We start from the raw sequence: 17,854 nt of genomic DNA on the forward strand, positions 1-17,854 counted from the left end.
CAAGATGAAAGGGTTGGGGAGATAAAGGGCTTGCCTAGCATGTGAATGCCTGGGTTTAATTCCCACTACTGAAAAAGAAATAGAGATGAAGGATATGTATACTCCAACTGCTCTTAGCACATCTCAGATTCATAAACAAGTATATGGAGGAAGTGAGCAATCTTTGCTTCCATTCTTCCCACCTCAGATGATGTTTTGACTTGCACTTGACCTCTAGAAGCCATCTTTAGATACCATCCCTGATCAATCTTCTGTACCTTCTGCTACTTCTGCTTCTAACTCCTGAATAGCAAGGGGTACATGGTAGAGTCACTGCTCTTGTCCTAGAACCTCTCTCCAAAATATGAAAAAACAATTTAAATAAGCATCTGGATCTGCCTTTGTACTAAGGAATAAGAGAATGTGCTTGGTGATCTTATAGACCAAAAAGGGGCTACTGACATCAAAGCCTTATTATGTGTATACACCTATACTCCCATACATTTAAGATTACCACTTACCTTGACCAAGTTAGTCATAGAAGCACGAAGATATTTCGGTATTATTCCTAACAGCACAGGATCTCGAGATAGGACCTCATGCCTGAAGAGGGCTCCCCAGGTCATCTGGGTTGAAGAGCGGAGAAACTACAGCAAAGAAAACAAAACAAAACCCACAAAATTCAGTTCGGTGATTTGAGTCTATCTCATCATGATTATAACTTAACCTAGCAGTTATCAGTGACATTCTCCAATAGAAATAAATCCCTACAATTTGAAATCCCTTCTGCAGCAATACATCAGGAATGACTAGTCACTAAAGACCACACATTAATCAAAGGCTATGGGTCATTATAAGTCCTGAAGTATGTGCTAAATTTTCTTCTTTTCTACAAAAAAGGGGTGGCTGAGTAGGGTGATATACTACTTTAATCCCGGCATGTGGGAGACAGAGGTAGGAGAATTGTTGTAGGTTCAAGGGCAGTCTGAGAGTACATAGTGAATTCCAGGTCAGCCTACCTCAATAAAACAAAAAGGGTAGCAGGATTGCAAAGTTATAAAAAAAATATATTGAATTGGATGGAATTAATTTTATACTAATACAATTCATCATACTTTATGTCTAAAATCTACTTAGAGACAGGAGAGATGGCTTAGGGGCTAAGTGTTTGCTTGTAAAGCCAAAGAACCCAGGTTCAATTCCCCAGTAAAGCCAGATACACAAGGTGGGACATGTGCCTGGAGTTCATCTGCAGAGGCTAGAGGCCCTGGTGTGCCCAGTAAAACATCTTATGGACTTCCCGTGGAGAAAGCTGTTGACCTACACAGTGTAATAATGCTTAGGAAAAAGATTCAATGATTCTATTAAATGGCACCTATTCCCTAGAGCCAGAAGTCATATTTTGTATAGGAGCTGCAAATACTTAAGGCCACAGCGCTTGATTTGGTTGACCTAAATAAGAATTTGAGAAGTTACCTGCATAAAGTTTACCTGACTTGGATGGGTTGTGAAAGCAAGAAAAGATTCCAGATATTTTCCAAAGTTCACTGGGGTTTGTGCATTAGCATCTCCCTGGAGAAGAAAAACCACCATCATATAAATCCTGATGCCTTCAAAGAGGTTGGTGGGGGGAAGGAAGGAACGAACAAGTAACAGAACCATTCAAAACAGTTTTGAAGGCTGGGTTATCAGTGCTGGCCAGTATCCTAGCTCAGAAACTGAGGCAGGAGGATGGTAAGTTCAAGACCAGCCTAAACTACACAAATAATAAACTGTGTTAAGAAACCAAAACATGCAAGGCACGGTGGTGCAGGCCTTTAATCCCAGCACTCGGGAAGCTAAGGTAGGAAGACGACTATTACACTTGAGGCCAACCTACGACCACAGAGTGAACATGTCAGACTAGGCTAGAAGATTGAGAGTCTGCTTTAAAAAAGCAAAAACAAAAACACATACACAAAGAAAAAAGCATTTAATTTAATTTCAAACAAACTTTTTTCACCTTTCATGAGCCAACCTACTAAAATACCCACTCAATAGTATGTCCTATTTCTGAAACTTTTTAAGCCACCACAAAACAGAATAGTATCAGTTACAAGTGTTTGTTCCAATATTTTGTCTTCTAACATGTAAAACTTTACCTTAAGTATGCTGCTAAAAACCAGGTGTAGGAGTGCTTAGGTGCAATCCCAGTACTGACATAGGATGAATGCTAATAGTCTGAGACCATCCTGGTAGAAAATGTGACTTCCAGGACCTTTCTCAAAAAGCCAACAAGTTGGGCTAGAGAGACTGCTTAGCAGTTAAGGTTCTCTTGCCCACAAAGCCAAAGGACCGAGATTTGATTCCCCAGAACCCACTTAAGCCAGATGCACAAGGTGGTGCATAGTTTGTTTGCAGTGGCTGGAGGCTGTGGTGTGCCCATTCTTTCTCAAAAAACAACAACAACAAAAAACCCAACAAGTTAAAAAAACCCTCTTTATTGCTATTCATATTTAAGCCTATGAAATAAACAGTGGAACAATGCACCATCAGGCACTGAGATTACTCAATGGCAGTGGCAAACTCTTATAAAAATACAGCTCTTGGGCTGGAGAGATGGCTTAGTGGTTAAAGCGCTTGCCTGCAAAGCCAAAGGACCTTGGTTTGATTTCCTAGGATCCATGTAAGCCAGATGCACTAGGTGGCACATGCATCTGGAGTTTTTTTGCAGTGGCTGGAAGTCCTGGTGTGCTCATTCTCTCTTTCAGCCTCCTTTCCTAACTCAAATATATATATATGATATACATATATCATCAGGCAGGGTGGCACATGCCATTAACTCTAGCACTCAAGAGGCAAAGGTAGGAGAATTGCTGTGAGTTTGAGACCAACCTGGGACTACAAAGTGAGTCCCAAGTCAGCCTAGGCTACAGGGAGACCCTACCCTGAAAAAAAACCCAAAAAACAAAAAACCACGAACTAAAACCTTCTCCTCAGTAGAATAGCCACTGGAAAAATGACTCATCTTCTAGTAAATAACCTTCCGTCTGTCCTTTAACAAACAACTCTAACTAAACTGAAGAATCACACACAAAAAAAGAAAAATAAAGGCAAGACGTGGTGGCACCCGCCTTTAATCCCAGCACTCAGGAGGCAGAGGGAGGAGGACTGTAGTGAGTTTGAGGCCACCCTGAGACCACATAGTTAATTCCAGGTCAGCCTGAGCCAGAGAGAGACCCTACCTCAAAAAAAAAAAAAAAAAAAAACAACTCTAAAGGCTGAGGATTACACTGAATCACTGAATTTAGGAGCCTGGGCTAGTGAGATTCTGCCTCAAAAAAACCAAAAATGACATCAAGATTAGTTGGGAAGAAAGCGTTTATCAGTTTATCAGGGAGGGGGACAAAAGAAGGTAATGGGAGATAAATGCAATCAAAATACATTATATATATGTATAAACAATTATAATTAGTAAATTAATTTTTTAATACAGCTCTCTAAACATTCTCCCCAAATGACCCAGTACTCTCTAGGGTGAACCTTCTCACCAGCAATGCGCACAGCTGACTGCCCAATGCACACAACACCTGACAGAGTCTCTTTAGGAAGACGTAGTGTTTTTCTACTAAGCCTCCTCCATCAGCGGTCCTATACAAGGAGAGAATTGAGTCATTAGTTGCTCATCACCAAACTAATGAGAATCCTATGCAAGTGGATGTGTCTGCAGTGTATGCCTGACCATTAAAATCTTAGGTGTTTATTAAAGTCAAAAAACCCAAGCCGAATCCGGGCATAGTGGCCCACGACTTTAACCGCAGCACTCAGTAAGCAGATTTAGAAGGAGCCCTGTGAGTTCGAGGCCAGCCTGAGACTACAAAATGAATTCCAGGTCAGCTGGGCTACAGCAAGATCCTACCTCAAAAAACAAACAAACAAACAAAAATCCCTTGCTTTTCCAAATTATTTAATTCAGGTCTACAGTCCTGCAGAATTCAACACTCTTCTTAAAAATGAGTAAAACCCTAGACCTGAAACGATACTGCATTCATGCTAAGAGCAGAAGCCACAATAGCTAACACCTAGAGGAGGGAGGATGAGCCTGGGCCTCAGGACAGGCCAGGGAGGCCATAGCTCTGTGGAAAGGCAGTTATGGCGCTCTGGCTTTCAGTGCAGGCCATACAGCCTAACCGCCAGTGTTTGACCCACCACTTTACAAACCATAGGTATGGTGTAGTGCTCATTGAACAAATGGAGATGTCACACCACTGTATGGAAGTCATGGTCTCTACTTTACTTAACTATGAGATGGACCTTATAAACAGTAACTATAATGACTATCCAAAACATATGCCATTCAATGAATAAGATCTCCTAAAAACAGCTGTATTCTCTTTAGGAAAGAAAGATGTATTAAATGCAATTATTACAATGAACATCAAAAGACATCAATGGATGGGGAAACAGCTTAGCAGTTGGGGCACTTGCCTGCAAAGCCAAAGGACCCAAATTGGATTCCCCAGGACCCACACAAAGCCAGAGACACAATGTGGCACATGCCTCTGGAGTTCATTTGCAGTGGCTGGATGCCATGGTGGGCCTATTCTCTCCCAGTCACTCTCGGCTTCTCTCTCAAGTAATAAACTAAAAATTATATTCTGGGGTTGGAGAGATGGCTTAGCAGTTAAATGCTTGCCTGTGAAGCCTAAGGACCCCGGTTCGAGGCTTGATTCCCCAGGACCCACGTTAGCCAGATGCACAAGGGGACGCATGCAAGTCTGAAGTTCGTTTGCAGTGGCTTGAGGCCCTGGTGCACCCATTCTCTCTCTCGCTATCTGCCTCTTTCTCTCTGTCTGTTACTCTCAAATAAGTAAACATAAACAAAAAAATTAAAAAAAAAAATTAAATTCTGAAACTTAAAAGACAGCAACAATAAAGATTTCAAGGGAGCTGGATGTGGTGGTGAACACTTTTAATCCCAGGCAGAGGTAGGAGGATCGTTTTGAGTTCGAGACCACCCGGAGACTACATAGTGAATTCCAGATAAGCCTGGGCTAGAGTGAGATCCTACCATGAGAAACCAAAAAGGAAAAAACAAAAAGATTTCAAGCAGGGGGAGAGATGGCTCAGTGGTTAAGGTGCTTGCCTGCAAAGCCTAACAATATGGAATTTTATTCCCAAGTACCCATGTAAAACCAGATGCATAAAATGGAGTATGCAGTTGGGATTCACTGGAAGTGTCTGGAGTCCCTGGCATGTGCATTCTCTCTACCTCTCTACTTACATAATAAATAATAAACAAATAAAAATATTAAAGTAAACAAAGAGATTTCAAGTAAAAATTGTTTCTTACATACCTTTTTCCTTGTTCTTGGGATCAAGTTAAGCAGAGTCTCAAAGAATGTGCTGAAATGGCTTTACCTATTTGCAATATGCAACTCTGTCTGGCCTCCTAGTAAGAAGCACTTATAAGGAGGTGCTTTATTATCAACAAGAACCACAGGAAGACAAATTACTTCAGCACAGAGTTCTTGTCCCATGCCCCCACCTGTTTGTTCTTGCTGCCTTCCAGAACATCAGGAAATTGGGCATGGGCTAGTTTCAGAAGCACCCAGAAGCAGCACTTGGGAGTTCTGAACTCAAGGCTATTAGGACAGACTTGGCCTGGTCACTAAGGTACTGTGTAGGCATAGGGATCATAAGAATCAAGAAAATGTGTTGTCTGGGGAGGAGGAGGTTGTGAAAATGAGCAGATTCTAAGTCAGTGGTCACCTCTTGTTTCCTTCAGAAAGGTTATATGTTCTTGGAAGATTGTCATTTTTTTCCTAAATACTTACTTTATTACTCATTTACAAGCAGAGAGGGAAAGGGAGAGAGAGAGAATGGGCACATCAGGGTCTCTAGCCACTGTAAATGAATTCTAGATGCATGTGTCACTTAGGTGCATCTGGCTTTATGTGGACATGGGCATCAAACTAGGGTTCTCAGGTTTTGCAGGCAAGTGCCTTAAGCAATAAGCCATCTTTTCAGCCCTTGTCTTCTTTTTTAAACCATTAACACTGTTGACTGTTATATTTAGGTAGGAATTTAAGACACTCTCGAACAAAACCTAAAGTGCCAAAGTATCAGAAAACATCCCTATATGGGCTGGAGAGATGGTTTAGCAGTTGAGCGCTTGCCTGTGAAACTTAAGGACACCGGTTTTAGACTTGATTCCCAGGACCCATGTTAGCCAGATGCACAAGGGGGTGCACGCATCTGGAGCTCATTTGCAGAGGCTGGAGGCCCTGGCATGCCCATTCTCTCTCTCTCTCTCTCTCTCTCTCTCTCTCTCTCTCTCTCTCTCCCTCCCTCCCTCCCTCCCTCCCTCCCTCCCTCCCTCCCTGCCTCCCTCCCTCCTTCTCTCTCTGTCACTGTCAAATAAATAAATAAAAATGAGCAAAAACAAATTAAAAAAAAAAGAAAATATCCATAGAGCACTCGGTGGGTATACAGATTGCTGGTATAGTGTGCTCTTCACATGAATGAAACTCTCTGCATTCAACACTTGCACCAAAACAAATACCCTCTCTCCTGAATAACACTGAAAGATAAAGATACTCACTGTGCAGCTGACAGAATATAATGCATGGCAACATCTTCAAATAAGACCATCAAGGGCTTCCGGTCTTCCAACTTGCCCTAGACCCAATTCAGGGAAACTGTGTCAGACATACAACTTAAAATACTGAACGCCCCATAGTACTGACAGGCTTTAAGACTCTGTCTTAAATCAAATACAGTGTCTTGATTCCTTGGCATAATACCAAGTAAGTTTTAAACTTTATCATTACTTTTATTTAGTGTGAAGCGCCAAGAATTATAACTGTTTCAAGAACCAAATAGCCTAATAAATTTCTGAATATTCTGCCATAGGGTCCTTGAAATATAGAAAACTTTGGTCCAAAGAGGTTGGAGGAAGTTACTCAATTGGCTTCAAGGAATAAAGTCTCAAACCGGCCACAGCATGCAAAGCCAAAAAATGTCAAGTGGAGCCAGGCATGGTGGTGCATGCCTTTAATCCCAGCACATGGGAGGCAGAGGTAGAAGAAGCACTGTGAGTTCAAGGCCACCTTGAGACCACATAGTGAATTCCAGGTCAGCCTGAGCTAGAGCGAGACCCTACCCGGAAGTGGGGTGGGGTTGGGGGGACAAAAGTTAAGCGGTAACTTACTTTTCTGCTGACTGCAATGAGTAGACACTCAGCTGCTCCCAACTGTAGTTCCTGTTCACTCAGAAGCAGGCACAGCATCTCCAGCAGTTTACAGTTCTCAGCTGTGATGTGGGTCATTGATACCCAGTCGATATAGCCTGCTAGAGTATTCAGGGCTGCGATGCTTACTCGACAGTATGCTTGAGCCTGTGGGAAATCACGTTTGACTGAGGTAGTAACAGGTAAGGGAGCTATGGTCATGGTATGAAATTTGTATTTTCAAATTCTAAAAAGAAAAAATGTATTTGTGTGTAATAACTGCTACTATGGAGGCTCAGAGGTTTTCTTTGACATATAACCATTTCTGTAACAATGGCATTCTGAGCATAAATAAGACCAACTTGGCAGGTATGGTCATTTTATTTCCTGTTTTGTTTTTACAAGAAATCCCACAATTATATTTCTACCTCCCTTTGACTACAGCTCACTGATCAAAAAACTGGAGAGATAGCTTAGTAGTCAAGGTGCTTGCCTGAGGACCCATGTTTGATTATCCATATCCTGTACAAGCCACACACACAAGATGATGCAAGGTTGCACAAGTGCACTACGTGGCACATATATCTGTAGTTAAATTTCAATAGCTGGAAGCCCTGATGTGCCAATTCTCTCCCTCTCATTAGAAAAGAAGGAGGGGGCACTTAGCAGTTAAGCCACTTGTCTGCAGAGTCAAAGGATCCAAGTCTGATCCCCTAGGTCCCACAAAAGCCAGATGCACAAACAAGGTGGCACATGTGTCTGGAGTTCATTTGCAGAGACTGAAGGCCCTGGCATGCCCATTCTCTCTCTCTCTCAAATAAACAAACAAAAAATAAAAATAAAAAAACCAAGGCTGAGTTCATGAAGTGTATTCTATCCCACACATGAAGGCACTGAATAAGTCTCCTTTGACATGGCTTAATGGTTAGTTAAGGCACTTGCCTGCAATGCCTAAGGACCTAGGTTCAATTCTCCAGTACCCATGTATGCCAGATGCACAAGGTGGCATAGGCATCTGGAGTCCTTTGCAGTGGCTAGAGACCCAGGTGTTCCCATTCTCTACTGCTTTCTCTTGCTCTCAAATAAATAACAGTAAAAAAGAAGTGTCCTTTGCAGTGAAAAAAGCAAAGAGGCAACCTACAGAATGGGAAAAAAATCTTCGCCAGCTATATATCTGATAGAGGCTTAATATCTAGGATATACAAAGAACTCAAAAAGTTAAATAATAAGGAATCAAACAAGCCAATCAAAAAATGGGCTACGGAGCTAAATAGAGCATTCTCAAAGGAATGGCATATAAGCATCTAAAAAAATGTTCTACGTTACTAGTCATCAGGGAAATGCAGATTAAAACTACATTGAGATTCCATCTCACTCCTGTCAGATTGGCCACCATCATGAAAACAAATGATCATAAATGTTGGCGGGGATGTGGAAAAAAAGGAACCCTTCTGCCCTGCTGGTGGGAATGCAATCTGGTCCAGCCATTGTGTAAAACAGTGTGGGGGTTCCTAAAACAGCTAAAGATTGATCTACCATATGACCCAGCTATAGCACTCCTAGACATATATCCTAAGGACTCATCCCATTTCCTTAGAAGTACGTGCTCTACCTTGTTTATTGCTGCTCAATTTATAATAGCTGGGAAATGGAACCAGCCTAGATGTCCCTCAACTGATGAGTGGATAATGAAGATGTGGCACATTTATACAATGGAGTTCTACTCAGTGGTAAAGAAAAATGAAGTTATGAAATTTGCAGAAAAATGGATGGACCTGGAAAGGATTATACTAAGTGAGGTAACCCAGACCCAGAAAGCCAAGCGCCACATGTTCTCTCTCATATGTGGATCCTAGCTACAGATGATTGGGCTTCTGTGTGAGAAAGAAAATACTTAGTAGCAGAGGCCAGTAAGTTGAAAAGGAGACATAAAGGGAAGAGAAAGGAAGGGATGAGGATACTTAATAGGCTGATATTGTATATTTGTAATTACAATGATTGTAATGGGGAGGCAATATGATGGAGAATGGAATTTCAAATGGGAAAGTGTGGGGGTGGGGAGGGAGGGAATTACCATGGGATATATTTTGTGATCATGGAAAACGTTAATAAAAATTAAAAAAAAAAAAAAAAGAAGTGTCCTTAGAACCCCACAAAGCTCTTACCTTTGACTCCTGAGAAGCATCAGCTTTCTGAAAGAAAAGTAAAAATGATTGAAGGTTCTGAGTAACAAATACACACTAACTTTCCACCTTCTTAATAAAGGCACTTGAAAAAAGATTGTTAAATAAAGGTACAACACCCCCCCTTTCTTCTTCTTTTTGAGACATGCAGCTTTGGCTGGTTTGGATGTATTTCAAACTGGTTCCAAACTCAAGTCATACAGAGAGCTGCCTGTTTCTACTTACCCAGTACTGAATTACAAGTGTGCACCATTAAGCCTAGAGCTTTTTTTTGGGGGGGAGGGGGAATTTTGAGGTATAGTCTCCGATCTAGCCCATGCTGACCTGGAATTTACTATGTAGGCTCTCAGGATGGCTTTGAACTCTTGGCAATTGTCCTACCTCTTCCTCCCCAGTGCTGGGATTAAAGGTGTGTACCACCACACACAGCCCAAGCCTAGCTTTAAAAAATAAAAACAAAACCTGGGTTATTTAACAGGGCATGGTAGGGGACACCTTTAGTCCCAGCACTGCTGGGGGTGGGGGCAGAGGTAGGAGGATCACAGTGAGTTTGAGGCCACCCTGAGACTACATAGTGAATTCCAGGTCAGCCTAAGCTAGAGTGAAACCCTATGCAAAAAAAAAAAAAAAGCCTGTGATGGTTTTCTCTCCTATATTTCTCACATCACTCTAGTCAATCCCAAATTCTAACAATATGTGTCTAGAGTTCCTTTGCAGTAACAGGAGGAAAAAAAAAAAAAAAAAAAAAAAAGCGCCACACAAAACCTGAGCCAGGCACGGCGGCACACGCCTTTTATCCCAGCACTCAGGAGGCAGAGAGTTAGGAGGATCTCCTTGAGTTTGAGGTTACTCTGAGACGATATAGTGAATTCCAGGTCAGCCTGAGCAAAAGTGAGACCCCACCTTGAAAAATCCCAAAAATAAAAAATAAAAATACAAAAACAGGGTTATCTCACTGGACATGGTGGCACACACCTTTAACCCCAGTACTACATACTAAATACAAGGTCAGCCTAGACTAGAAAGAGAGACCCATACCTTGAAAATCCAAATAAATAAATAAATACATACATAAATAAAAAAGGAAAGTAGGTTATGGAGAGACTAGTTGGTTCGGTGGTTAAGGTGCTTGCCCACAAAGCCTAACAGTATATGTCTAGAGTTCCTTTGCAGTGACAGGAAGCCCTGGCATGCTATATTATTTTCCCTTATAAACAAAAGAATTTTTTAAAAAAAGAATTACCCTTCAATTCATGCTATTTTAAATGAACTTTCTAATTTTCAAGGAAATTACCAGAACCAGGTGTGGTGGTGCATGGCTTTAATTCCAGCACTTGGGATACAGAGGTAGGAGGATCACTGTGAGTTCAAGACCACCCTGAGACTATATAGTGAATTCTAGGTCAGCCTGGGCTAGAGCGAGATCTTACCTCAAAAACAAAACAAAACAAAACAAAACAAACAAAACAAACCTAACCCTCCCAACCCCCCATAAAAGAAAAATAACCCAATGGCATAGGCCTATAATCCCAGCTACTCCGGAGGCTCAGGCAGAAGGCAAGGGCTGGTTCAGCTACAGAGGTCAAGGAGAGGCTTGCCTAGTACACAGAAGATCCTAGTTAACCTGTAATATGGGAAGGAGCCTTCTGTGGAGTGGGAATCCTTACCACTTGCTGGTACTTGTTTACATTTTCCTGAAGTGTGGTAAGTAGAAAACTGAAGATCCTTTCCATGTTTTGGGTTAACGTTTGCTGAATATCTCTTCTTCTTTGAGGGGGAAGTGTCTGAAAGGTTACTACATCCTCGGCTAGTCGTAAAAGGATGAACATCACCAATTCTGTCTGTGTTTCCTAAGCCAACAGAAATAAGCAGGTTGAATTATACTAAAACACCTTATTCATTATAGATATGTCCAAAGTGTATTTTTCTGTTGATAAAACCAAATACCACTACAAAGCAAACCCTCAAGTCTGTTCTAAGAATCATCACATGGAAACGCCGCAGCTCTACTCCATACCCCTTGCCTAGACAGAGTGTCCAGTTCCATCAGCATGTCGGGCCAGTGCTGTGGCCACTCTCGCTTGATCATCTCTACCACAATTCGTGACATTACATCTTTAATGTGGTTCTCCTCTTCCAAAATGTTCAATGTTCCCTGAAAACAAAAAGCAAAAGCCACAAGTGATATTAAGAGGTCTGTAGGACTGAATTCCCGCCATAAAACCTAGTCTGTAGAAATGTACAGCACTCCTCAGACAGCCTGTTTCAAAACTAAACCTGTTCTCCCTGTCTGAGTCACTAGTCCTGCATTCTCATTCTTTCCACTTAAAGTGAGGGTTCCAGCAGTTAATAAAGTGGTTGTCAAAGAGCCAGCAAAATATCACTACTCTTTACAAAAGGAAGAGACTATCATATTGATTCATTTTTTTTCACGGGCCAGGGTGGAAGGATAGAGAAATCAAGCATATATGGAGAGGCTCATAGAAATGGGAGGACAAGGAAAAGCAACTGCTTTTACCAAGAGCTATGTTAGAAGGTAAAGAAAAACAATTACTGCTGGGAGGAAGATCACCATGAGTTCAAGGCCAGCCTAGACTACAGAGTGAATGAATTCCAGGTTAGCCTGGGCTACAGCTAGACCTTACCTCTAAAAACCAAAACAATTACTATTGTGTCTCTTCTTAGGAAGTTTAAGCCGGGCATGGTGGCACACACCCTTTAAACCCAGCACCTGGGGAGGCAGAGGTAGGAGGATCAACATGAGTTCAAGGGGCCACCCTGAGACTACATAGTGTTCCCAGGGGGCTAGAGTGAGACACACCTTAAAAAACAAAAGAAACAAAAACAAAAATATATCACAAACAAACAAAACCCAGAAGTTCAAGGCTGCCATAGGCGGCCTATGACCTGGAAGGCTGGGACAGGCAAAGTGCCAGAAACTTAAGGCTCAAAAATAAAAAAAAATTTAAAAGCCAGGCATGGTGGCAAACACTTTTAATCCCAGCACTTAAAGGAGGCAGAGGTAGGAGAATCACTAGGAATTCAAGGGCAGGTCAGCCTGGGCTACAGTAAGACCCTGCCTCAAAAAAAAAAAAAAATTGATCACTGCTTATTTCCTTTAGAAACAGCAAAGCAGAAGTCTGAACTAGCTAAATTAATTCATAATTGAAGGACTTTTCTTTTTTTCTAATAAGAACACTAGACTTTGGGAACCAAAGGAGTAGGGATCCAACTTTCCATGCTCTTTGTTATGAAAGAAAAGGAAAAAAAGACCAGGCATTTAGAAAACCCAAGAAACAAGAACAATTGTAAGGAGTTTAAAGCTGAGTTGGGTTACAAAAGGAGAAACTGTCTCAAAAAGAAAAAAAAAAATCTTATTTATTTACAAGAAAAAAGGGATAGAAGACACAGTGAGAGAAAGGGCGCACCAGGGCCTCCAGCCACTGCAAACCAACTCCAGGTGCATCCAATACTTTGTGCATCTGGCTTTACATAGGTACTGGGGAAACGAACCCAGGTCATTACGCTTTGCAGGTAAGTGCCTTAACTGTTGAGCCATCTTTCCAGCCCTAATTACTCCCATGCCTGGCTAGTTTTGAAACTTTTAATTCATTTGCTGAAGATGTTTAAATCTGTCTCGTCAGGCATTCTAGTTTCAAAAACAGGAACCAACACTAAAGGGGTATTGATTAAACCTAGTAAGAGAAATATGATGAATTATGTTTTTGTGATTATAATTTTTTCTACCTTAGTATCACACTGCCTGACCTATGTAAAACCAATGCATTTTAAAATATGCTACACAGACGATATCACAATTTGTCTAAGTAATCGGGAAACTCTCCCAACCACCTTGTCCTTACATCTGCCATCAGCTCCATTACACTGTTCTTCAGATAAACCTTCTCCAAGCGAGACATGGTGTTCCACCGAAACCTGACCACCAAAACAGAGAATCAAAAGAAACACATTAGAAGTCTTTTCTTCACAAGAGCTGTGATTTCTGCCTTAAATGACACTTATGCCACAAATTAGCTTTCTCCCATGACTTTAGTGATAGGACAAAAGTAAATATCCAGAGCTGGAGAGATGGCTTTGCAGTTAAGGTGCTTTCCTGCAAAACCAAAAGACACATGTTCGATTCCCCAGGACACATGTAAGCTAGATATACAAGGTGGTGCATGTGTCTGAAGTTTGTCTGTAGTGGCTGGAGGTCCTGGCACGCATGCATACGTGCTCTCTCAAATAAAGCAATAAAAAATAAGTAAACATCCATTTAGTCATCTTCAACAATGTACTTGTACTTTCAGAAAATATAGTGGCTATTTTTGCATGTGGTATGTGCGCCTGTGTATGCTACAGGCACAGGTGCATGTTGTAGGCTCACATGTATATAGGCGTGCATGTGCACTCATGCGTGGGAGGCCAGAGGTTGACATCAGGTGTCTTCTTCAACCACTCTGGACTTTTTTTTTTTTTTCAAGGTAGGGCCTCACTTTAGCCCAGGCTGACCTAGAATTCACTATGTAGTCTTAGGGTTGCCTCTAACTCACCTCTATCTCTACCCTGAGAGGGTGGGGATTAAAGGTGTATGCCACCATGCCTGGCTTTGGAACCTATTTTGTTGAGATAGGGTTTTGCAGTCAGGTTAACATTGCTGGTAGAAATCACCCAACCAAGAGCAGCTTCTGGGAAAAAGGTTTATTTTGGCTTACAGGCTCGAGGGGAAGCTCCATGATGTCAGGGAAAACAATGGCATGAGCAGAGGGTGGACACCAGCAACAGGAGAGTGTGCCCAACACTGGCCAGGGGAGCAGGCCATAATACCCACAAGCCTACCCCCCAAAATAAATACACTGCCTCCAAGAGGCGTTAATTCCCAAATCTCCATCAACTGGGAACCTAACATTCACAACACCTAAATTTATGGGGGACACCTTAATCAAACCACCACACAGGGTCTCTCACTGAAACTGGAACTCACTGATTGACAGAGACCACCTAGCTAGCAAGTCCTAAGGACCCTTTAGTCTCTGCCTCCTCAGAACTGAGAGAAGAAAGTACCACCATACTCAGCATTTTATATGGGTGTAGGGAATCTGAACTCAGTTCCTCATGCTCTCAAAGCAGGCGATTACTAACTGAGCTATTCCCCAGCTTCTATTTTTTTTTTGGTTTTGTTTTGTCTGTGGCTGAGTCTTTAAGAATATTCTCAGACATTTTCAGGGTAGGAAACTCAAGTATGGAAGGGTTTTCAATTACTCCTGTAATTCTGATTTGGATATAGCATTTAGAGAATATACACACTCAAAATTATGAAAAAAAGAAAGGTATGGCACTTAATCACAGATTTATCAACCTATACACTGCCTTAAAAAGATCTTGAGGGCCTAGAGAGATGGCTTAGCAGTTAAGCACTTGCCTGTGAAGCCTAAGGACACCAGTTAAGTCTTGTTTCCCCGGGACCCACTTAAACCAGATGCATAAGGTAGCACATGCATCTGGAGTTCATGTGCAGTAGCTGGAGGCCCTGGTGTGCCCATTCTCTCTCTCTCTGCCTCTTTCTCTGTCACACTCAAATAAATAAATAAAAATAAACAACAACAACAACAATAATAAGAGACCTTGAGGTGGGATGGAGAGATGGCTTAGCAGTTAAGTTGCTTGCCTGTGAAGCCTAAGGACCCACGTTAGCCAGATGCACAAAGGTGAGGCAAGCGCAAGGTTGCACATGCCCAACAGGTGTCTGGAGTTCGACTGCAGTGGCTGAGGTCCTGGTGCACCAATTCTTATTCTCTCGTTGAAAATGGGAGGGAGGGGCTGGAGAGATGGCTTAGCAGTTAAGGTGTTTGCCTGCAAAACTAAAGGCTCATGGTTTGACTCTCCAGGATGCACATAAGCCAGATGCACAAGGTGGCACAAACATCTGGAGTTATCTGCAGTGGCTGGAGGCCCTGGTGTGCCCATCCCCCCCACCTAAGTAAGTAAATAAAATGTATTTTAAAAAATACAAAAAGACCTTGAGGGCTGTAGATATGTTTCAGCAGTTAAAGATGCTTGCCTGCAAAGCTTAACAACCTGGGTTTGATTCTTCAGCACCCATATAAGTCCAGAGGCACAAAATGGCACACACACCCTGAGTTTGTTTGCAGCAGCTGGAGCTCCTGATATGGCCCATTCTCTCTGCTTGCAAATAAATACTTTTTTTAAAAAGGCCTTGAGCTGCACATGAGCATGGTGGTGCACACCTTTAATCTCAGCACTTGGGATGCAGCGGTAGAGTTCTAGGCCAGCCTGGGACTAAAGAGAGAATACCAGGATCAACCTGTGCTTGAATGAGGTCCTACCTAGAAAAACAAAACAAACAAACAAACAAACAAAAAACCTCCCCAAGCCAGCCATGGTGGAGCACGCCTTTAATTCCAGCACTTGGGAGGCAGAGGTAGGAGGATCGCTGTGAGTTCAAGGACAGCCTGGGCTACATAGTGAGATTTCAAAACATAAAATGCATTCAACAAATATTGAGAGATGTTATTCCATTTGTCTTGTGTTTATTTTTATCTAGTTAGTTATTTTGTTTTTCATGGTAGGGTCTCACTCTAGCCCAGGCTGACCTGGAACTCATTCTGTAGTCTCCTAATCATCCTGCCTCAGCTTCACAAATTCTGGGATTATAAGCATGTGCCACACATTTTATATGGGTGAAGAACCTAAAGAAAAGGTTAAAGGCCTGGATAAGTACTTCTATGAGGTTCTGGTAAACATCACAGAGGATTGATTGCTCATTTGTTTTCCTTAGGGACTGTTCTTTTTTACTAACCTAAAAAGCATCTCTATTAGTTAAATACAGTGAAGAGTTGCTCTAAAGGGGCTAGAGTGATGGCTCAGTGGTTAAGGCAATTGCCTGTAAAGCCCAACAACCTGGATCCCCTCCCCTCAAAAATTAAATTAAAACACACACACACACACACACGTGTGTGTGTGTGTGTGTGTGTGTGTGTGTGTAACCTATTTGGGCTAGAGAGATGGCTTAGCATTTAAGGCATTTGTTGGCAAAGCCAAAGTACCCAGGTTTGATTCCACAGTGCCCATGTAAAGCCAGATGCACAAGGTGGTGCATGCTCCTGGAGTTCATTTGCAGTGGCTAGAGACCCTGGCATGCCCATTTTCTCTACCTACTCCCCCCAAAAACTTAATTAAATATTTTTTAAAAAACAAAGAAAAAGGCTTGCTCTAACAGACTTCAGTGGTAATGCTCACAAGCTCCTTACTTGACAACGTGTTCCAGGATCTGAAGACCAAAATGTCTGATGATGGCAATCTGGGTTTTCTCAGCCAATCTCAAGCCACAGGGGACACAGATAGGGCACTTTTCTTTAAATTCTTCACAAAACTAAAATAAGAAAAGTTACTATTTCCATAGGAAGCTAACATGGTAAAGACTAAAAGCATTGAAAAAATTCTAATCTTAAGTTTCTTTTCTTTACCTCTTTTTTTTTGGGGGGGGTGCAGACTGGGATATTGGGGAATTGACCTTCCACGTGCTAGGCAAGGGCTCTACTGCTGAGCCAAATACTCAGCTCTTTTTTTACATTGCATTTGAGACAGGGTGTCACTAAGTTAAACTCTATGGAGCCCAGGTAGCCCTTTAACTTTCAATTCTCTTGCCTCAGTCTCCTGAGTAGCTGGGATTACAGGCTTGTGCTAACATGCCTGGCTTCTTGCCTGTGTCTTTAGGTTGCAAGACCTAAACCAGTATTATAGGAATATGAATTGATACCTCTTCCACTTTGGTAGTTTCAGATTTTCTGTTTTGGCCAATAGTAGCCTTGTTAATGTGGAAAAGAATTCTTAGAATATTCTTTAAAAAGCAGAGCTATTGGTGAAGTGCTAAGAAGGAAAGTCTGCAAACCAATTGAATTTAGACTAACACACATATTCAAGACCATTTTAAATATTTCACAGTAAGAAACAAACAGAAACCAGTCGTATCTGATTCCAAACCCTGTGACAAACATGTACATATTAATGCTCACTATATACACATCACATAGGAGTATATTTTTCCTCAACAATCCTTTTCACAACCTACAAACATTATTTAATAGAGGTAAAACGCGCTATTGTACTAACAGTCCTTATTTGCATTAGCATTTCCAAATTGCTAAACTTGAGTCAGTCCCTGGGGCAGGGGACCTGGGACACAAGAAAACTACTTTCAGGAAACCAAAATGCCCTTGGGGGAAAAAAAAATGCAAAACAGCTGAATATCCACACACTGAAAACCTCGGGAGGAGTTTAAGAACTGAAATGCCCAAGCCCAGTTACAGATAAGATAGAGACGGATGTGAGTAAAGGGACTAGGAAAAGAGGGGGGGGGTGTCAGTCGAGTGGGTAAAACATAGGTCGCAGGGAAGAAAGAGGCTGGTGTTGGGGGCTGAGATCTACACGTGCGCCTAAGGGAGGAGGGCTTAGAGAACGT

General features: G+C 41.9%; 1 protein-coding gene across 1 annotated transcript in view; it reads right to left on the reverse strand.

Moving 5' to 3' along the window:
* Window positions 1–17,854, reverse strand: part of Xpo5 (exportin 5) — a 49,978-nt gene that overhangs the window by 31,478 nt on the left and 646 nt on the right. The window contains exons 2-11 of the mRNA XM_004649465.3: window positions 16,644–16,765; window positions 13,236–13,308; window positions 11,390–11,527; window positions 11,040–11,222; window positions 9,355–9,381; window positions 7,172–7,357; window positions 6,563–6,639; window positions 3,510–3,609; window positions 1,471–1,551; window positions 501–626 (exon numbers count right to left, since the gene is read on the reverse strand). Coding sequence (XP_004649522.1) covers window positions 501–626; window positions 1,471–1,551; window positions 3,510–3,609; window positions 6,563–6,639; window positions 7,172–7,357; window positions 9,355–9,381; window positions 11,040–11,222; window positions 11,390–11,527; window positions 13,236–13,308; window positions 16,644–16,765 — 1,113 coding nt within the window. The remainder of the gene's footprint in view (window positions 1–500; window positions 627–1,470; window positions 1,552–3,509; window positions 3,610–6,562; window positions 6,640–7,171; window positions 7,358–9,354; window positions 9,382–11,039; window positions 11,223–11,389; window positions 11,528–13,235; window positions 13,309–16,643; window positions 16,766–17,854) is intronic.

Source organism: Jaculus jaculus, chromosome 8 (genome assembly GCF_020740685.1).
Source record: "Jaculus jaculus isolate mJacJac1 chromosome 8, mJacJac1.mat.Y.cur, whole genome shotgun sequence".
Classification (NCBI taxonomy): domain Eukaryota; kingdom Metazoa; phylum Chordata; class Mammalia; order Rodentia; family Dipodidae; genus Jaculus; species Jaculus jaculus.